Source organism: Coccinella septempunctata, chromosome 4 (assembly GCF_907165205.1).
Source record: "Coccinella septempunctata chromosome 4, icCocSept1.1, whole genome shotgun sequence".
Lineage (NCBI taxonomy): Eukaryota > Metazoa > Arthropoda > Insecta > Coleoptera > Coccinellidae > Coccinella > Coccinella septempunctata.
In genome coordinates, this window is record NC_058192.1 from 9379895 (window position 1) to 9402457 (window position 22563).

The 22563-nt window shown below is 34.3% G+C and overlaps 1 protein-coding gene, 1 long non-coding RNA gene and 1 other non-coding gene across 5 annotated transcripts; 2 read left to right on the forward strand and 1 right to left on the reverse strand.

Moving 5' to 3' along the window:
* Positions 1–22292, forward strand: LOC123312215 (long-chain fatty acid transport protein 4). Of its 3 annotated transcripts, none has more exons than XM_044896526.1 (10): positions 1–270; positions 9733–10031; positions 13992–14142; positions 15948–16185; positions 17884–18121; positions 19449–19650; positions 19709–19901; positions 20424–20705; positions 21231–21542; positions 21865–22292. In XM_044896526.1, the coding sequence occupies exons 1-10, from the start codon at positions 232–234 to the stop codon at positions 22017–22019; spliced, it is 2109 nt and encodes a 702-aa protein (XP_044752461.1). In that variant the 5' UTR covers positions 1–231; the 3' UTR covers positions 22020–22292. The 3 variants fall into 3 exon arrangements, with proteins under 3 accessions (XP_044752461.1, XP_044752462.1, XP_044752463.1); XM_044896527.1 differs by lacking the exon at positions 1–270 and adding an exon at positions 6335–6468; XM_044896528.1 differs by lacking the exon at positions 1–270 and adding an exon at positions 7143–7164.
* LOC123312217 lies at positions 5067–6217 on the reverse strand. The gene is made up of 2 exons (XR_006537588.1): positions 5868–6217; positions 5067–5529 (listed from the first exon to the last, which is right to left on the reverse strand). It is a non-coding gene; the product is annotated as an uncharacterized LOC123312217 (long non-coding RNA).
* Positions 19299–19371, forward strand: Trnam-cau. The gene has a single exon. It is a non-coding gene; the product is annotated as a tRNA-Met (tRNA).
* Positions 22293–22563: the final 271 nt, after the last annotated feature.

Here is a 22563-nt window from a genome sequence, read left to right on the forward strand (position 1 = left end):
TCAAGACGAAACTCAGCGGCAGTTTCTAGTTGCACTTCATGTCCTGATACAGTGCGAAGAGGTGTTGGAAAACTGATACACCTGTTTATTGGTTATTCCTACCTGTTCAGTGATAAAGGGCCTACAATTAGGGTCGTTTCTTGTCTTACCTTTGAGAGCGAACTATGTGTTTGTGATTTGTTTGGTTGTGATCGGTGATTACTCAGTGACTTCGCATTTGAATCGTTCGAGATGGGTGATAGGGACTTGAAAATTAATGGTGCACAAAAGGTAAGAGAAATAAGTCGAATACCTATTTGTAGAATTCACAAAAACCTACCCTGTATTTCGGTCCAAGAGTTCACAAGAACGTAATATCATTTTCACTGACGTAATTACATCGAATCATAATAATCCGAATTTTTGTTGTTGATTTCCATATTGCATTAGCGATTCGATAATTTTCCCCATTCAAAGTTCAATTTATCCCTATTATAAATAGATCTAATTATAAATTAATCTAATGATCGAGAAATAAATCAATCGGTTCTATTCTGAACAATTTTTATAATAGGAGGCGCTTCTCCGACTGTTAGCTTGCTTTTAAATTTTTTCGCGATCTATAGGACCTAATCATCATTGAAAATTATATCCTGTAGTCCTAGTGTATCTATTTACTCTCGACACCTAGTCTATCTCTATTACACTCCACATCTCGTTGAGGGTGCATTGTTGAATAAAATAGTAAATATACCGAAGAATTTTGCGTGCGTTACTTTTTGCTCTCTCTGTATATCAGAATTGATTGTCCACCGCAAGGTGGAAAAAATACAAGTTTTTTGAACGTATAAACATTCAATATTCACTCGAAGTTTTTCCATTTCAAGGAAAAGTTAATTATAATAAATAAGAAGCTGATGATAGTTGATTATCCATCATGACAATAAAATATGAATTGACAGTTTAATTAACCCTCTACAGATGTTAATCACTGCATGTTAATGGATAGCCTAAAAATAAATTGTATATTGTTGTCAACCTTCTAATTTTATTATAACTGCATCGTAAAAAAGTAATGTTTTTGGTTTTTGCGTGAAAAATACACAAGCTACTAAAGTTTGTTAAGAGGTGTTATGTATAGGTACTTACTACTCCACGACCTTTTCATAATCACAACAAAGCATCAATGGAAAGCATCTCAATCGATTTTTTTTTGGGGTGAATGCAAAATGAATGAGTGATACAAATTGAATAGCTATTCCTGATAATTAAATAATTAAAATAATAAACAACTGAATGACGTCCGATTTATGGCGCTATAATTATCTATCTATTACATACAGATAAAAACCAATGAAAAAAATTTGAAAATCAAAACTGCTTTGTCCAAATTGAAGGAATAAATCAGTGCATGAAAATTGTTGGTAACCCCTTCTATCCATTTTGAACTCTTTCATAGATTGGTTCGCAAAATTTATATCTCCTAAACACTCATAAAATGGAGTAATAGTTATTACATAGTCCTCATATTCAAAAGAGGAATTCTGAAGTTGCTATGTCCAAAAATCTGGTATGGTTGTCGCAGTTCTTAAACTGGTATTAGTTTGTTTCGACTTTAATCTTCTTCGGTCATAGGGAGTAGAGATAGAATATAAATATTCATAAGATTTCTTACAGTCCTTGAAAATACAGGTGATCTATAGTATTAGAAGTAGAATATGCTTCGATATTGGTGAAAATTTCGAATATCATAAGCCGTAAATTAGTAAGACTAAAATTTTCTTGTTTGTATTTTTATGTTCAGATAGTACCTATATAGGAAGTTATGCTAGAAATACATTTTGATTTAGTGGAAATATCGCATTTCAAATTACCCAAATCTGAATTCCATCATATGACGGAAATCTTGTTGGATAGATGATTTTAATTGGAATAACTTCAATCAATTATGTAAATTTATGATTGAATTTAATCCCTTCACTTCGAATAGCTGACCTTCATCAGTTATTTCTCGTAGGAAACCGAAAAGCACTAAAGGCTTTGTATTCACTTCCTTATACATGCATGTTTAAGTAGAGCCCCTTTATGGAATTTTCGTAGATTGAAACGAATGCATTAATGATATTTGACGACAGGAAAGTTTTCACATTCATCATTGTTCGGATTCAAGATACTAATTTTTTTGCCTTATCGCATTATTTAATATTCAGGTTGAACAGATTCTCTCTGCCATTTGAAACCAAATTTTTTATTGAATTTCAATCCGATGCATGATTATGAACCAAATGAAATGAACATTAATTTATGGTCGATAAATCTTCACACTTACGATGTATGGGAACTGATTGAAATATCACTTTTTCTGGAATTCAATATCCTTTTCAAACACAAGATATTATTGTCCCCTTAACCTGAAAGCTGTGAAAACGAAGATATATTATTATCTTCTCAATCATGTCTCATTTCTCAGAGATACACATCCAATTCTGAATTTCTCTTTCCCATTCTGTGTGAACCAAGATTCGAGTTCAACGATTTGAGCTTTCTCTCGGTTATGATTTCCTGTAAAATTCTTTATAACTCTCGTTGAGTTATACATGTTTTGCTAACATGTGTCTTGAGGTGATCAAAATTTGGGAAGAGAGCGCCTCCACCATTTATTATGCACAGAGAAACAGGTCTTGGTGCACTCCTAATGAGATGGTCTATTTCCTCTCGAGGTATCTCACCCCATGTGGGCAACTTGTATTTTTTGTCGAAATATGCATAAGAGTCTGTGGAGGATGGGGTAAAAGGGAGTAATATTCTTCCCATAATGTCCAAGACGTTACTTGATTGTCTTCTATTCTTCAAATTGGGTTGGCAGCTTCCGAATATAAGGCAGAACATGTGGTTCTACCACTTTCTGTATTCAAGGCACTGCGGTAATTTTGCCTCTCAAAAAAATGTGATCTACTTCCATAAGCAATAGCCCCTCTTACCATAATTCCAAAAATGTGTGGCACATATGCCTTCTCCCCCTTTTCATGGAGGGTCTTTACAACCTACCCTCTCTGACCACACAGAATTTGAATTAATCACTTTAAGATTAAGTTCGTGGTCTAATTTAGTTCGTTTGGTCGTAAACACTGTAACTTCCAAAGGTTATGCAATTATTTAAATTCTCACTTGTACCTGGGCCAATCTTCTGTAATCTAACTATAGATATCACTTCTGCGATAGATGATTGAGGTAGGAATACAATTTTATGAAGATGATCTCTAATAGCCCGTTGTAATGGATATGGTTTTTGGATCTCATAAGATACCAAATTTGTAAGATAATAATCTATCTCGTGTCTATAGTCACGTTTGCTTTTTCAATTTGAAACATTCTTCTTCTGAATAAGGAAGGATAACAGGTTTGCGTACGTGCGAAACTTTTATAGAAACGAACTACTTCCTTTAACATCGAATGGCTTTCCTCGAATTTTTTGCATTCTTTCCTTATGTAGAAGCAACAATTTCTAACGCATTCAACACAACTTATCTAGTCGCTTTCTTGAATCTAGAAAACATAATTCGACTTTATGCGGATATTATATCATTCATGATGATATTGCCTTAGAAATTTTCATTAAAACAGCACAACTTTTCTTTTGAATGTCAAGAACCAAATTACAAGGTGAGTTTAATATTCGATTCGATGATTTCCTTACCCACTATTGGAAATAACGAACCCAAAATAAACCTGAAAATGAGTTAATCGAAGAGTATAAAGCTGGGAAAATCCTTATCCTTATTCTTATTTCATTATCGGACAGCTAGGCTTTAATCGAAATCTATAGGGTTGCTGTAATTATTTTTCGTGTATCATTTAAAAGCTTTATCATTAGAAATAATCAACCGAAATCTGTTCACTCGGAGAGAGTTGGTCGCATTTCCATGACGTTACTGTGAGAAAGAGAATGCCTATGAGAAATGGTCGTCAAAATTCATAAAGTAAAGAGGTTGTGAACTATTTTCACGTCATGCATATTAAAAAGCTGAATAATTCACCATTGCATATCTGAGCCGCTAGGTTCCTTCCGAAAACATTTTTTCCGTTACTTATTTCTTTCTTTTCGAACCGCATCGAGGTTTCTAGAGCATGTCTCGTTGGTTGATAATTGAATAGGATGTTTCGCAGATTATTGGAATGGATTGAAACTGGAATTGCACGTGAAGTGACTGTTTCCGGTAAACGAGAACAGAAATGAAGGTGTAAATGTAAAAAAAGTGGTATGTAATCAAATCATGTTTTATTAATCTATGAATCAAATGCTGAAATTATTATTGTCGATGGAAAGAGCTGAATGTTCATATGGATTTGGATATTCCCTTCCAAATTCGTTAAATTTTTTCTGATGAAAATTTTTACACCTCGAAATAATCATTGGAGTTCTGGAAAGAGAAAAGTCGACTAGAATTCTGAAAACTCTCAATGGAAATGGTCATCAGCTAAATGTGGCTGTAGTTCAATGGAACATTGTCATTCATCTATATGCAATTTAAATATAGGGTCTAAAATCGTAGGAGGCGACAATTTTGAAATTTTTTGATATTACAACCATCTATAAACCTCTTCTTTATTGATGCTCTTCTGTTTGCGTTCAATGTCATGCCTTGGATATTATTGGCCTTGTTTCGAAAATGTTTTCGATAGGGTTGAATTTTGTAAAAACACCAATATGATCGACAAACCTTGGGTTTTCATTATGCAGTTATACAGTTGTAAATGAAAAGGAGTAATTCCTTGTCAAAAAATTAAGACGATTGAATTTTTTCGCTGTAGCCTATATAGTGCTTATTCGAAAACAAATTTGCGATTTTATTAAACAGAGGTGATATTTATCGATCTGGTATTCTGCTGAGGATATTTCACTGGAGAATCTTCTTGATTTCATCTACCCATTTCACGCTCGTTGTGAGCTCCTTCATAATGAATATTTAAGCACCTGATTCGGCTATTTGTTGAGATTAAGCGGAACTAAAAGAGTTTCACAAAAATAGAAATCTGCATCTCATGTATACGAACTAGTATAATATGTAGTCGAGTAATTCTCAAGATCTCTGTGACAATTTATTCACTGTTAACTAGGTGTTCTACGTAATCTATTTTAATTAATGCTAAGTAATTTTCCAGAGCTAGTTCAAGGTAGATAAAGGTCTGTGATCTGAGAATGATTTCTTGGTACAAGTTACAGAGAGAAAGTGGAGATATATGAACTTGATCTTGATGAGGAATGCCTTAATTACTTCGAACTCTCTTTTTGGTTTTTTATTTCGCATTTTATAAGGAGCTAGTTTTTCCTTTTGAGATATAAAAAAAAAATGAAGAATCTGCTCACCGGCCTTTCAGATGTTTTCTCGGAAATACTGAATGTGTAAGTGGATAAAATTTGGTACGAACAAGAGCCACTCAAGCTTTTTTTCGAAACAATTCGACCATAGTAGTCCTTTGAAAAAAAAATGGTTTTGGTGATGAAAATAATAGTTCTTGAAACTTTTTATGAGTTTTCTTTCCCAACATCTGGAACATGAGGCAATGAGTAAGAATGTTAGACAGTAGTATTTTCTCAAAAATGTTGCTTATCCAATGAAAAAACGAACTTTTCTTTCGTTCGAAAGGTTGATAGCTTGTATATGGTTCGTCACAAAAAATACACAATGCATTACTATTTTTCTCAGAACAATTCTGCTGCCATATTACCTGACAAACTATAAAACAAGAATTATATTTTACACCATTTTCGAAGGATTTCATCAATGCATGCATAGTGCATTTGGCTTCCATTGTGTGTGCAAATAATAGAAATTAAGGTCATTTTGAAGAGTTGAAGTGGAGAGAATTCAGCCATGACTCCTTACCGTCTACTGACATCGATTTCTTGGTTACTTTCATTTTGTTCCAGTGAATAAAGTTTCCTTATAAATAAAAGTACAACACAGTTGCACGGAACCGCATAGCAGAACTTATTACATTGTTTGTCAATGTATAATTTTTTTGAGATTTTCAAATAATGATGCATTCTGAAAAGAGTAATGGTAATTGCCTGTTCATAATTCAAGTTGAAATACCTGCCATTAAAACTGATAAGTTTATTACGGAAAAATATCCGGTCCTTGAGAATTGAATTCGAAATTAGATTGTCATGCGCACAAATAAATGAGTACCTACAATAAATTGAATTTACATTTCTGCTCAAAAATATTTTCGAATTCTGACGCTGATATCCTGCCTAATTGTCAAAGAATTTTTTTCTGGCAATAAAAAATTCTGACAGTGAAAAACAACAAGATATTTCGTGTCATTCACAACTGACATGACCACAAATTCCACAACAAAATTGTAATGTGTACTTTTGTAAATTCAAAATTGCTCAGATCAAATGAGTAAATCGCAAAAAACTAATCGAGAAGAAACTCCAAATGTCTTAATAACCGTAAGAAAGAAGAAAAGACTGAAAGGGTAAGTATTTTGAAATTCAACGAATTCTACCTACTTATCACCCTTATAATATTCGAATATTATATACCTATTTTATATAGATACCTCTATATGATTACCGAAATATTCATAAAATATCTGTTTATTCAACACGAAGGAGGACAATTCTGTTTCTGCTTTTCCTTTTGAATTTTCTGAATTCTCCTGTCTTTTATTGATTTCAAGCACGTCATCAATGAATTCCTTTTGAATGCTTGTTCAGTAAAATCATTAATTATAATTGAATACTCAAAGGGAAAATCCAGATTTTCTTTACTTCAATATAAAAACAACGTTCGTCATTTTAGTAAAAAAAAACAAATTCAACTGAGGGTCAGTAGAAACGACCTCTAAAAAATGTAACATTTCTGCGCTCATTCGAAAGAACTATAAACTTCATCGTTAAAAATTAATTATAATAACAAATGATGTAATACACTTCCATTTCAGAAATAATTTGTCCTAATGTGTACTTACCTGACTACGATATAATGTGTTATTAAAACCATGTGGAATTCCAACTGAAGTAATGATAGTTATGTTTCGATGTGCTTTCGAAACCGAGGGTACAAAAAAATATAAAAATATCAAGGATTATTTGGTCTTACGTACGAAGATGATGTGATTGTGAACTCTTTGTTTGAATTCTGCTTTGATAAGATAGAATATCTGCCAAGGGTAATCTATCTAGGTTTGAATAATATTTTAGATGTGCATTTGAACATATTTATCCAAATCAAAAACTGTGCAAATTTCTGGAGTGGCCAAAATTTCGTTATGTTCTATTCCAGATAATTATCATTGGGAATATTGAATTTTGATGAGGGGGTGAAAGTATTCATCAGATTCAATAAAACGATTTGAAATTAGTTTTTAGGACAGCTTATGACAACAATTACTCATTTATGAAATGAGCTGAACAAAAAATTCGGTCAAAATTTTGTTCGAACAAAAATTGCATGTATTAAGAAGAATATTATAGAACAATTATCAAGGTGAACCACAAAGAAAAAATTTAATATGTGAAAGTTTCAACAATGAGTTAATTATAGTCAAGAAGTTCTCGACTCATATATATTGAAATTGTTGGAAGTTTCGGCATTTAGGAAGAAATAGTGAGTAGATTCACAACAGTAAGGTGGCATTTCGTATGGGGTGAGTTTAAATAAATCAAAAACTAGCCTTCTTCACAACAATTTGCTCAATTATTCAAATATTTCAAAACAACATTGAAATAATTTTCAAATTGTTCAAGTTTGAGTTGAGCTCATGTTGTTTTGACTCCAGTGGCGGTTCCAGGAGTGAGTTTGGGGGGGGAAGAAAGGCATAATTTTATATTTAAAATTCTGTAAGCTGTAGGTATATCTTTATATTTGACGGGATCAAACTTGGAACATCTATATAGAACTGAATAAGTACACAGTCAAGGGTATCACTTGAAAAAAAAACATACATTAATGGAACGGGATCAAAATTTATACTTCTCAGCTCAGTGAACAGTTTAAATGGAATTAATAAGTAATTATTATAAATAATAATGCCATGATCGAATACAGTTACGGGATTTCTGCTAATGGTATTATTTTCTTGAGACCAATATTCTTCAGTTATTAAGTCGATAGATCCGCTGTATGACAACTGCATTTACTGTTATAATAATCAACTAATAGGCGTTACAAATTGACAATATCGCGTTCAGTACTCTGATAGGTGAATATGGTTAGTTGATCAATTTTCAAATTTTATTCAAACTATCGATGTAGTTTATACTACTATGTTTCTATATATGACTTATTTTCATTAAAATCACCGTACCTCCAAGATTTAGAGGTCCTCATTACCTCATTTTTCAAACATCATTTCCTATAGCTAGTGAAATTTGATTCCATTTTGATGTAACACACTGTATATCTGAAATTTTTTCTCGAGGTTAACGTCCAACTACAATTTTATTGCTTCCGAAACTGATTGTACCTTTCATTAGCTTAGTGGGGGGAATTAATGCGAAAAGAATGTTGAAAAAAATTATATTTGAGGGAATAAAAGTTGTGAAATAGAAAGTAGAACAGTTTTGAAAACTTTCGTCTTCTGGTCACTGATTCTAATAACGGTTGTGTTTTTTTCTGTGTATTTGTGAGTAGGTACCTGATATATTTTGAATTTTCATGGTATATTTCAGTGTCATTTTGGTTTGAATAGCTTTAAAATCATGGACTAAATTAAAACCCCTAATTTTTTTTTTCAAAATCAATTCAAATTTTCCTAGGAAATTTTTGGGTTTTGGTTGAGTAGAGCTGCTGTGGTGAAATGAAGGAATTTCATGATTATTCAATATGATTTTCGAATTACTGAACAGCATGTAATTTAAATTTTTTTTTATCATTTTTCGATGTAGGAAAATAAATGGATTCCACACATCACTCAAAATCTATAATATGTACCTACTTGATATTCACCACAATTAACTGCGAACGAAAAAATCCAAAATTTTTGAAATTTCCATAGTTGAGATGCTTCTTTTTGAATATAATGTTGACTTCATGTGAGAAGTCATGCAAATATGATGATAAAGATAAAGAGAGAATTGCACCTATTAAAATTTTATTCAGTACCAATTTTTGGAAATTCAATAAAACCTTGGAACTTGATGCTAGTTCAAAACTCAACCTAATTTACAGGAATTTTCAAATAATCAACTTGATAACATTTTGAAAGTACACAATTTTCCCATCATGACAAGATTTATTACTTGTAGCAATTTCTCATATTGATGAGAACGGATGTTATAGTGATGTGAAAATAATGGCTTTGATTATACATAATACCGTGGCGTTAAGTGTCATTGATGCACTAATTAATAATAATTAAAAATGGAAAACTCGCATGGAAACTCTGCCATCCAACTAGTTTCTTTATTTTTCAATTCAAATTAAAGACAATATACCTAGCCAACTTTGTGAATTTACGAGTGATTTTTATTTTGAATGCATGGTTACATGACGAATCAAATTTAAGTTTCATTCGTATGAAAATGGAATGAATCTAATGAAAAAAAACGGAACTAGCGTTTTTAGTAATCTGTAATATTCATTGCATAGGCAACACATAAAACGCCTTCGCTTACAGAATCCGGCAGGCGATGGCGCCACTGGTATCGATCGATACCATTCACTTATTTCACTTCCACCGACACACAACCCGCAAGGCAAGACACCTGTCTAACCTCAAAAAATCTATTATTTTCAGACTGATAAGTCACCAGACGTCGAAAGCGGGAAAGTGGTGGATTTGGACGGCGAGGCAGGTAAGGAGACCGCCGCCACGCTAAGAAGCATCAAAAACCGACCAGTACGCGTCCTGCTACGGCGTGTCGCGGTTATGGCAGTTCTCGTAGCGATCCTAGCGGGCCTGGGGGCTGTAGTATGGTACTTTATGGGATGGATGTCGTTGGTGCAGCTGATATTGGTCGCCCTCATTGCCTATCTGGCCTCGGGAAAATACCGCTGGTTCTATGTGGCCATAAGAACAGCGCCCAGGGACATTAGGTGAGTTCGACGAGTTTTTGAGGTGCTTGTGTGATGTTTACTTGGGTCAAGGTTGTCGACCCTTCAGAACGTGTGGTGTGGAAATAACACGATGATGCCTACTTAAAAGGTGCTATTTGCTGAATTAGCTGTTTGTTGTTCTAGCGCTCATCCTTTCCTGCGTTTACCGAGTTATCCTTCAATGATTTTAGATGAAGCTCATTTCTAGATTTATAAAGGTTTTGTTGTGTGGTTTTTCTTTGATACAGATGCTGCTAAGACCACTTTTGTCTGGGATTTTCCCTTTACGTGGTACAGGTTTTGTTAAGAAGAGATATAGAGAATAGCACCGGCACTGGATAAGAGCATAGCAATGATCAGATGGCACCACTTCATTGATATCCTTGTCCTAAATACATATTCAGATCTGGTATCTACCAAACCAGAGCCAATACCTTTATATGGTATACAGAAACGGCAGAAGTTCTAAAAGAGCCGACAATGATTATTCCCTTTCACAATTTACACTTTCCGATTTTGCCTATTGCTTTTCGAGAATAAGTCCTTAAAAAGTTACTTTACTGATGTTCAAGCCAGTGTGCAAGGGTCATAATAGTTCGAGTTCTCAGAATTAGTATAGACATCGATGTTCATTCTTTCCTAGCTTGAAACATGAAAAAGTCCATTGCCCTCTTGACGCAAAGAAAAGAGTCCAACAGTAAAACTGGGCGCTAAAAAGATGTTTGGGAATGTCACATCATATTTCATAAACTTATAAATTGATATCTTATCAGATATCAAAAAACATAGTAGGTATAACAAGCGCGTGTTTCACACACCTGTTACAAACCTCTCTGCATTTTTCTCACACTTCTTGTCCTATGAGAAGAGAAGATATAGGACACAACTTGTCCCTCACGTCTGCAATATCACCTCGATGAGCTAGCACGAGGCTATGTTATCGACGTGCGTGAAATTCTAATTCAGAAGTGTATTATTCATCCCAATTGATGGATCGTTAAATAGGTTTGTTCCTCGGGGAAGCTGAGATGAAAGATCTCGCTTCCTCTATTCTATGTGTTAGTTGTTTCGTACTCTCGATTTTGAACACAACATTACATATTTCGTCATGGTAGAATTTTTCTTCTCCCGAATGGTACTGAAAAATTTCTCGCAGAAAATGATAGAAATACAAGGAGAAAAGAACATTTGCACTCGCATCTTCATCTAGTGAAGAGTTTGGTCGAAACTCTCGAATTTAATCACATCCTCTCTTAAGCATACAAAAATTTAGAAGATAGCATTGAGCTGGAATCTGAAGGGTTGCGAAGTTCATGCTCAAAAGCAACTGTATTGACCAGAAGGAGGTGAACTTGGTAGATTTCAAAAACCTCAGTACGAGGATAATATAAGAATTTATTTAACATGAAAAATCAAAGGTTAACATGTAATAAAATTTGTGGATAGTTCAGTTTTACTTTTTCCAGCACTTCAGTAATCAAGTGTTATGAAACAGGTGTAGAGTTTCATAAAAATTGTTGTAGTGAACCTCATAATCCTCGTCATATTCATACAAGAAATTTTATTCCATAAATTCATACGGTTATTTGTTGTCATCAAATACAGTCCCACAAATTCCTATCAGTAAAATTAAAAATATATATGTTATCGAATAATATATTCTTCATGAGGAATGTCAGTTTCACAGTTCAATTAATCCTTTTACGATTAGAGATGCATTAGTTCTGAGAACTTCTTATATTTTTATAAGTATATATCTCAAATCCAGAAAAAAATTATAAACAACATACGTAATTGAAGTGGACTTCGGATTCGACAGTTTAGAATGGGAAATATGTCTAGAGAGTTGTGTTCTAATTAAGTATACTTCCACTCGAAATTATTTGATCTAGAAAATTTGCTGATGTTGAATAGTCACCAAATTTATAGGTGTATTATTTTTTTTAATAAGTAAAAAAAAACATAACATAAAAAGAAATGATCTTATTCGAAATCACTTCCTAAAATAACTCCGGAATGGCCTTTCATCAAGGTCTTCCAAGTTCTGCTGTATAACATTCGCATACATCACAGAGTGACAAGAAAAACGAAGAATGAGACAGTAATTTGAAATTTCCAGAACATTTAATGGTTAAAAACTCACAGCTTGATCTCCAATCTCCCAAAAAGAGGGTCAACATTTACCAATAGAGATATGTATTTCGTTAAATCCCCGTATGCACCACAGCGTTACAGCTATTTCTGCATCGATTAGAAGAAAACCTGTTTGGGATTACATAACACAATCTTTCACTTTTCACTGTTATTGCTATTTCCGCAGATGCAGGAAAGAAGAGATTTGCATAAACGAGTTGAATGTTAGTTTTGTTTTTTTGATCATGTCAATACTAAATTTATTCCCGAGTAGGCTAAGAAAACTAACCGTAGTAGAAAGAAAATTCATCTCCCTCTTGAACTTTTTATAGTTTACATTCCACTATATGTAATTTAAAAAAACGATAAAGGAACTAAATTTTTTATTTGCAAATGGAAATACTTTGAATTTGTTTGCCGTTTCTATTCCGAATGGCTTGGGTTAGAATATTTTCGAGAATTATGTTCCTTTTTGTGAAATTTGCACACAGTGCGACGTGTACGTTCAAATAACAACAGGTTTACATAATGACACAGAGTTGCTTCATAAGGTTGTATATACAAAAGATTTTTATCCGTTGCGAAGTCCAGAACGTTCAAAGTGCTGTATTAATTCAGTGGTGTCATTATATGCTTCAAGGACTGCTCTTAGTTTCCGAGATTATCTAGTTACGACTTGCAATTAACAGTGACTATACTATCCTGTATTCATTTTTGAAGTATAAAACATGAATCTCTTCTTCTCATCAACTTTCGTAAATATGATTTTTAGAAGCATTCTTCCTTTCATTTCAATGCAGAAGAATGGGTTTAAAGTCCACATAGGATAATAATCTAGTTGCTTCACGTTAATATTCACCAAGTGTTAAAAATTAACACACACATCACCGAATAACCACTATTCTATGGATCAGAATGATCAATAATTGCAATTATCCATCGACTTTGCCAAATGAATATGAATGAGAGTGTCTCAAATATATGAGTTGTAGTGGGAAATTTGTGTTCCCCTAAGTCGTTGAGGATGTTATCATTCATAATACACTAATTGTAAGCGACAACAAATAACATCACCGGTAGAACTAAAACACAATGTCGTAATATAATTGTTGACGGTGCTTCATTTCCTTTTATCTCATACAATCTCACTCAATATTTGTGTGCATCGATAGAAATAGAAAAATCAATCACTTCCAATATCCCATTCAAGTGTGTTGCCCTAAGTCCTAAACAAAAAAAAACTGATGGATCTCGTAGAATGAGTCGAGATAAGCGCTGGTATTTGTATACAGGTTGCTTCACGGATAAATACGATCAATTTTATCGGTTTTTCAGCTCCAGTTAATCAGAAATTACCATTTTTCTCTGCTTAAATTTGAATCGAATCAAACGATTCGCAAATTGCATTTGAAGAAAAAAACAGAAAAGTCAAGAACCTAATAGAATTCTATGAAAACCAACACAGGGGTTCATCTGATGTGACTATCTATTGATACGCCATTTCTATTGAATTTTTTATAATCTCTTCAGTGTATTTTTGGAAAATATCTGTTTTCCAAGTGAAATTCTGCTAGAAAAATGCACAAAATAATCACAGGAGTTGGAACAAAGATCGAAATGGAAGATTTTTGCTTGATAATTGTTATGGATTTTACCCAAACTCTGAAACATGATGAAAAGAAATTCGTGATTGATTTAGGGTAGTTTGAATCGAATGAGGGATATTCAGAAAGGTGCGTTTGGTTTCTTTCTTCGTAAATGCGAATTTCTTCTGCTATATTACGATGAAAATTTTCGGATTTTTCATCCAGTCAATTTTCTTTCTAGGGCTCTGTACAGATTCATCCGACTACAGATACAGATTAAGGGATACGCCAGGAAGAATTCAACGTTGGCCGACATCTTCAGGGAGAATGTGAAGAAGCACCCGAACAAAATAGCGATCTGCTTCGAGGATCAAGAGTGGGATTTCGCAAAGGTAGTTACTGTTTTTTATCATTCTTTTCGGTTGATGGTTTGTGACGGAAAACGCTTTGGACATGTACCGGAACTATCTATAATTGAGCCATTACATGTGTGGATTAAATGGAGCGAATCAAGTTCTGGTTGCGAAACACACAAAAATTTATACACTTCAGAAAGGTCCTGCACAATTTGAATGAAAAATCGCTCAAATTTCCTGAAATTCGATCTGCGAAAATTAATATAATATTTTTCAGTAACACTCGGTAAACCAATATTGTATTTCGACTTGTAGAAAGTTCAGGTTTTTTTTTTGAAAGGCTTGCATATGAGAACGCTCCAGATTTTAGCTGTTCGTGCATAAATTCATAAACGAGTGATGCGTGACTCGTGGGATCGATTTTGCCCCCTTGAAATATGCCCCTATGCGATTAAAAAACCGTGAAAATCAATGGCCTTCACCGACTGCTTCACACGCCAAAGTATACTGCATAACAAGTAGGTTTTGAGTGGTTCTTATGAGGTTGGAATCGATTCTTTTGAGAATAAGAGGTGGTAAAAAAAGTTCATACAAAGAAAGTATAAAAAACTGAAACCATTTTGTATAATTTATCCATCGAGATTGATGAAGTACATCCAGGCTAAGTTAAATCTACTATGTGAAATATCAATTCGATTGAAAGATGCTACTTATCCACTATCAGATCAAAAACAAATTGAGAGTGCCTTACCTCTTGTGAAATAATGATCGAAGGTGAAATTGAAAAGTTATTCAAGATGGAATAGGTGAAAACTTGCTTGCTGCGGAAATATATTTTCCATCCAAATTTTCGTTCTTAGATTAGAATAACCTATCGGCTTTTATACTATAACAGAATTCCTAGTGAGTGTTTTGTTGGAGCCACATAGATAAAAATTAATTGAAGAAACTCTTGTTTGTTTTCACTCCGAGATTAGGATATCTCGAGAGGTTTAACACAAATCGCTTGGGTAATGGAGAAACCAAGATTCCATTACCTGAGAATGTTAATTAAACCGAAATTTCCCGTTGGCATTAAAGATTAAAATGGGAAAAATGAAAGATGGTTTCCCCCATTAACCCGGGTTTGCGTGTTTGTGCGATATCAACCAAAAATGAGTAATATTCTTGACCGATGTGCAATTTCCTCAACAGATTTATATTAATTTATTCCGAATATGACCTCCAGTAATTCGTTGGTTCGATTTTTCGCCAAAATAATGAGTGTTGAAAAAATTTGTGGTAGTAGGCTGATATTATTTGAACCTTCGAAGTTCTTTGCCTCAAAGTACCCGAGTTGAATTGATTGAATTTTATGGAAAAATCGAGTTCTAAAGTTCATAAAAATCCTCCCATCTTTTGGCTTCAATTTACCCAATTTGGAGCTTGTAACATATACAGGGAGTAAATGATAGTTTCGGAAAAATTCAAGCGATGATTCCTTGTCCAAAACTGTTGTGGGCCTTTCATAATTTTTTATTTTTTTTGAGTAGCCACTGCTTAGATACAGCTCCCTAAAGATGGCAACTGATAAGAAGTTTTCTGGTTTCTAAGAAAAAAAATAAAAAGTGCTTCTCAGGTGAAATTAAGCTGAAAAAATCATTTTAAAGACCACACTATTTTTTAACAAGAAATCAACCCTTAAATTTTTTCGTAACGATTCTTTTACATCCAATATGTTACTTATCATCGTCAAAATGATGAAACAATTGATATATGAAATTTATCAAACATCGAATACTCCATGAGGAAAATTGAAGGATTTCTCTATGAAATCTTGAAAAAAATTCTTTTTATTCCAGCTAGAAGAGTACAGCAATAAAATCGCCAATGTGTTCAAGAGCCACGGCTACAAAAAAGGTGACGTGGTCGCACTTTTTATGGAGAATAAACCCGAATTCATAGGAATATGGTTGGGTTTATCCAAATTGGGGGTTATCGTACCTTTCATCAATACCAATTTGAGGCTGTCCACGCTGGTCCATTCCATAACGATAGCCAAGTCTCAAGCGGTCATATTTGGAAGCGAACTATCTGATGGTGAGTGAAAAAAAATTTGTCGACAATATTTTATTATCAAAGATCATCAAGTATCTATCTTATAGTGCACAGATAATGAAATCAGCGAGAGGATTATGGTTATGGTCATTTTTCATTTCAATCTTGCCGACGTTTCGAACTAACTATAGTTCTTCTTCAGGGTTTCATCAGAATTTGTCCCTGATTTACTTTATTTATTTATGGACATGCACTGTATGAATGAACTAAAGCAAGCATCCTAGGAAGTGATTGAATTTTTACGAGTTTAATTCATTATTGATCAAGTTTGAGGTTCCCTTATGCACCTAAACCACTTTTCCAAAGCTACCTACCAATATTTCGTTGAACAGTGAAGAACTAATCATATTTTGCTCAAATTTCTATTCATAATTCAATACAATAATCATGGTTTTACTGTTATTGTATTTTTTAAGGGGGCCTTTATTTTTGAACTGCAACTCCAACTGCTATCCGCCTTTTAAAGTTTATTTATCAATTGACAAACTAATTATACCAAGTCGAGGCATAAGATAAGAATTATGTTTTCACCATAATACCTTAAACAATTTTCTTGTGTTCCACCGAGTTCTGGAGCATTATTAACATAATCACAAGACGGCATGTTTTATGGTAACTTCCTTGTTTTCCTTGAAACCGCAATTAAATACCAATAGATATGTCTATTGTATCACCTTCATAGTTCACACTGTACTTCGAGAGTTCAACTCTTCCTTTGTCAATGAAATACTATCCAGTTAGCCATGAGGACAAATTTATTTTTACTTCCATAGGTAAACGAATTATTTCGCCTAGGTTTAAATGTTTGGAACTACTATATACAGGAGGTTCCGATAGAGAAGGTAGTATATAATATACTACACATAACATAAGTCTGCGAATTTTTCCATTGATTCATCCTATGAGGATATTCTCAGAATTCTCAATTTAGTTTTCTCCGAAAAGCAAACAGTGTCAGGAAGTTTTTCAGCTGTTTGATCAGTGACATCAGTAGTAGTTCAACGTCAAGTTTTTTAATTGGTTCTAACCTGTTTGTTCCCTTTTGATTTCAACCTTCTACATTATTGTTTCCGATGTTCGATTGTCCGTATGAATAATGTAATGATTCAGGCTAATGAATATCGATATATGCGAAAAGAAATCGAGATTCAAAGTAGCGATTTCACCTTGAAACTGGAATGACCTGAAGTGTCGTCAGAAATTCAAAAATAGTTCGAATGGTTTATTGAAGCCTATACCCAGATAAACTGTGTGAAAACGCAGCCAATTTCACGAGTAATTTCAAAGAAAAATTTCGAGACTTGAGCAAATAATTAATTCAATAATAAAGTTTCAAATAAAAGTAGTCGTATAATTTTTATTGTATTACGTTCTTCGAGAAATTAAGGATAGAATCATCTAATCAAATGTAGACCGAAATTCTGATAGTCTCCAAGGCCAACATAAAGGAAAGTGATATATTTGCATACAATAATCGAAACTGTATCTCACCTCTATTGGATTTTGTGTCAGTCCTCTGAATATTTATCGAAATCGAATTCCCTTTGAACTGATTGCTTAATTCGATGAATATATTGACGGTAAAATGGCCTACTGAAAAAATTGTAGCACCAACCACTTAAAATACTCTTGATATAACCCTTTCACGATGGATGTTTCATCGTCATGTTTTCTTTGTAGCGATTTCAGAAATTCTCGACAAAATAGAATCGAAAACTGCTCTCTATCAAGTTAATGGAGGAAATAACAACAAATCTAGCTCGGATCAGAGGTTCAAACCTCTGGATGAGTACTTGAAGGATGCCCCTGGATCCGCAGTTCCAACGCCGGAGAACCTAAATCACCATAGCAATCTGGTATATATTTATACTTCTGGTACAACAGGCCTACCGAAGGCTGCAGTAATAAGCAACTCTAGGTAAGGTTTATTCATATATTCTTATCTTTATTTCATTGGTAATGTAAAACCCCATGAGTGCTGGAGTTTTTCAAACGGGTGATCTGGTCGAAGATGAGGTTTTTTATTTCTTCTCCAGTGGTAGAAAATTCTCGAAATGTTTCGCTTGGCAACTTGCAACAAAGTACTCTTTTGGCTATTCTAGAGAGAGATAATGCCTCTGGCTTTACTTATCTTTCCCGAATATAAATTACAGGTTATCTGCTACTATAACATTTATTATGATGGATGAAGTGGCAATATTATGAATATTTGAATATTCCACCTTTAATCCAGGCAAACAATGGGAAAAATGATGAACTTGCTTCAGATTTTCGGAAAAACCGATTTATTGAACAGCATTTTCATTAGTCGTTCAGTTAGTGGTTATTTATCGGATCCAGTAGAATAGTCAACCAATAATGAAAACTGTAACAATGTTTAAAGCCCGTTTGCAACACCCGAGAATTCTCTAGAAAATTTACTCGAGATTTCATGCGCCGTGAATTATGTACCGTTACATACGCACTTTCGGTAGAATTCTCTGTTCAGTTGCGTACTAAATAGTCTCCGCCCTTTTCTTGCGAGAATTTTGTAGAGAATTCTCATCTGTTGCAAACGGGCTTTAGATGAAAAGATGAAGGATTAAAATCAAAAGATCATAAGAAAAACTAAGGTGCCCGCTCAAAATGAGAAAGTGGGTTGACGCACAATTTTCCTAGAACACCCTGTATATATGAAAATAATTTTTTTTTTAATTATTAACTTTTGTTTTTATTATTCTAGCAAGTGGCCCAAGTTTTAATAGAATACACCCATCAAGAAGCGTTCTATGTACCTATTTCCGCACAATTGAGAAAAATTGAAGTCAAAAATTTCATTTATCATTTTTAAATGTTTCCTGAAAAGGCGAAAACTGCTTAAAGGAAAGTGAATAATTAAAAATTTTACTAGTGTTAGTGATAAAAACGATGGAAGATATTAGTAAACATTGACTGAACCATTATTGATTAATAGGATACAAATAAATGATGATAAAAACGATGAAACTTACGAGTAAACATTAATTGTACTATTATTTGCTGGATGTATATACGTTATTACGATTGTTATCAACACCTTCTGTTTCTGTTGATGTTATAGAGCAGTAATCCGCATGGCCTCGGTAGCGCAGTAGGCAGCGCGTAAGTCTCATAATCTTAAGGTCGTGAGTTCGATCCTCACCCGGGGCAACTTTTTGTTCGACATTAGTTCAATTTTTTGATACACCGATTTTTCCATGGATAAAAAAGATTTTATTTTTTTTCAGATACATTTTTATAGCCGCTGCTATCCATTGGTTGGCCGGTTTCAACTGTACGGATCGCTTTTACACACCCCTACCTCTGTACCACACCGCCGGGGGTTGTATGAGCGTCGGGCAAATGTTACTCTACGGCTCTACGCTGATAATCAGGAAAAAATTCTCCGCCTCGTCGTATTTCGCCGACTGTCAAAAGTACAAGGCAACGGTCAGTTTCGGTAGCAAAAGTGGCAAAAACTGAAGTAGTAACTCCTGGATTTTTACAGGTTGCTCAATACATAGGCGAAATGTGCAGGTACATCCTAGCGGTACCTCCGAAACCGAGCGACAGACAACACAACTTGAGGATGGTATTCGGCAACGGACTCAGGCCCCAAATATGGGTGGAATTTGTGGACAGATTCAACATACCGAATGTTGCCGAATTTTATGGCGCCACAGAAGGAAACGCTAACATAGGTAGGTTTTAATCGTTTTTTTTTTTTCCAGAAAACCATTGATTCTCCCAGAATTCTTGGTTTCCCTCTAATCCAGATACGCTGAGCTTCCAGCCCCATCACCGAAAATTCAGAGAATGGTCTCCTTAAACCTCAATCACATCCTGGCAACTCCTTTACATACTTTCCATCAGATTGTTGAAGTAGCCTTGATTCTCTCTAAGAGTTGTGGTAAAAACCGTCTAAGTTCTTGAAGTGACAATTCTTGCTCTATGTAAATCTGCACATTCATGGTTGCATCAAGCACAAACAATTCTGTACGTCCGTTGACAAAAATTCCTCCCCAAACACTCCAAATAGTAATTGTACCACATCTAAACGGTTGAGCTTTTTGAACAGTCTATTTGGTGGACCAGAATCGGCAATTTTTGAAACGCTCACAAAATTTTTGATCTTCCTTATCTTTTGTGGAGGAGTTCCTATATTCTTCCTAGACTTTTATGAGAATTTAAGGAAATATCATATTTGTATTCTTATTTTGCAGTTAACATAGACAATACAGTAGGCGCTATTGGATTTGTATCGAGAATCATACCATCGGTGTATCCCATATCAATCATCAAAGTCGATCAGAACACTGGCGAACCCATCAGGGATCATAAGGGACTCTGCATGCCATGTGAACCTAACGAACCAGGCGTTTTCATCGGAAGGATAGTTGCCAACAACCCCTCCCGAGCTTTCCTAGGTTATGTGGATAAAAAAGCGTCCGACAAGAAGGTGGTCAATGATGTGTTCTACCATGGAGATAAGGCATTTTTGTCGGGTGAGTTTTTTCAATATGAAACCGGATAAGTTGAATTGTGGTTTGTGGAAAAATTGAGTCCAGCAGATTAGGAAATTGCAAATGTCCTGAGCCAGATAACTGACAAGCAGTAGCGAATTCAAAATCTACAAATTGAACTCGTGGTTTTTAGTTGGTCATTACTAATTTTTTTTTATCTCAGTCAATCTCAGTTTAGTTTAATCTCGTGGAGAATGAGAGCAGATTTTTCAGAATCTATCGATTTGTAGAAGTTAAAGCAAACCCTTTCATTCTGGATTATGAACTTTAGCTTTGATTTGCATAGTCATGCCATAATTATCAAAACTGCGATCTGTGTCGCATTCACAATAAAATTCCGCACGGATATTTTTCCAAGAACTTTGAGTCTACGTCATCCGAAGGAGATTTTTGTGCTTTATTTTTTAAAATAGACCGAAGTTCATTTCCTTCGTTTTTGCTTGTAAACGACTACTTATCGAGGTACATTCACGTACCACTTTTTCTTGAAAAAAATACTGTTTTCAGGTGACATCATCGTTGCTGACGAATTCGGTTACCTCTACTTCAAGGACAGGACCGGCGACACTTTCAGGTGGAAAGGAGAAAACGTATCAACATCCGAGGTCGAAGGAGTTTTGAGCAATATTCTAGATTACAAGGATGTCGTTGTTTATGGCGTGGAGGTTAGGAACCAAGAAGGTAGAGCTGGAATGGCGGCTATTTTAGATCCAGAAGACAACGTCGACCTCAAGGCCCTAGCTGAGGGATGTAGGAAGAGTTTACCATCTTATGCCAGACCGATTTTCATTAGAATATTGAAGAAAATGGATATGACAGGTAGGATGATCTGGAATAGAAATTGGGAAGAAAAATAACGTTTATAGAGGATTTCCTGTTGGTTTATATACATATTGCTCAAAAATAGGGTGTGTATTGTACAGAAAACTTACTTTTCAATGTGAGTCAATAGACCAAACATACCATTTTGTCAATACTTTGCAGAAAGTTTCAAGATAAGCCAAATTGTTTGGTGTCAACAAAAAATATCAATTTCTAACAGTGGCGGGGATAATTGGGGAGTTTAACAAAATGACCAATATACACTATACAATATGATAAATTTTGAAAAAATCTGAACATACCAATGTGTTTTTTACAGGAACCTACAAGTTGAAGAAAGTGGACCTACAGAAAGAAGGATTTGATCCATCTACAACGACTGACAACATCTACTATCTAGACAGTTCGGGTTCCTATTCTTTATTAACCAAAGATATTTATAATAAAATCGATAGCGGTTCAATTCGGGTTTAATATTAAGTGTATAGTGTACTTACAGTGGAATTATTGTGATCAAGTAAATTGACTGAAGAAAGACTTATGAGAATCTGTATGTGTGGATGGCAAATCTTTTTCCCTTCGCTAATTTTTAAGGTTTTACACTGGAAAATAAGCATATTTTATATAGGTAAATATTTTTCTATATCCAACGTCGATGTTTTGTTGAGAGCTCTGTTATTTCATTTTTAGAAAATAATAGTGTACGCATAAGCTAAAAGAGATGGAAATAAATATATTGATAGATTATTTGAGGCAGTTTTCTTGAACAATAACCTTTTTAATCGTGAAGATTATCAAAAAAATGGTGTCTTTTATTATTATTACTTTGAAAGGGTTGGAATGGCAGCTCAATATTTGCTCTCTCTGATCACTCCCTCTATTACTCCGAGTCAGTACTTTCTCAACCTGATGCAGAAAACCCTTTTCTTTTAACGACGAACCGCCACTGGAATCACTCTTCTCGGAAAACGGAAAACTTCGTATTGCTTCCACTTCCTCGTTTGAAGAACAGGGGTCC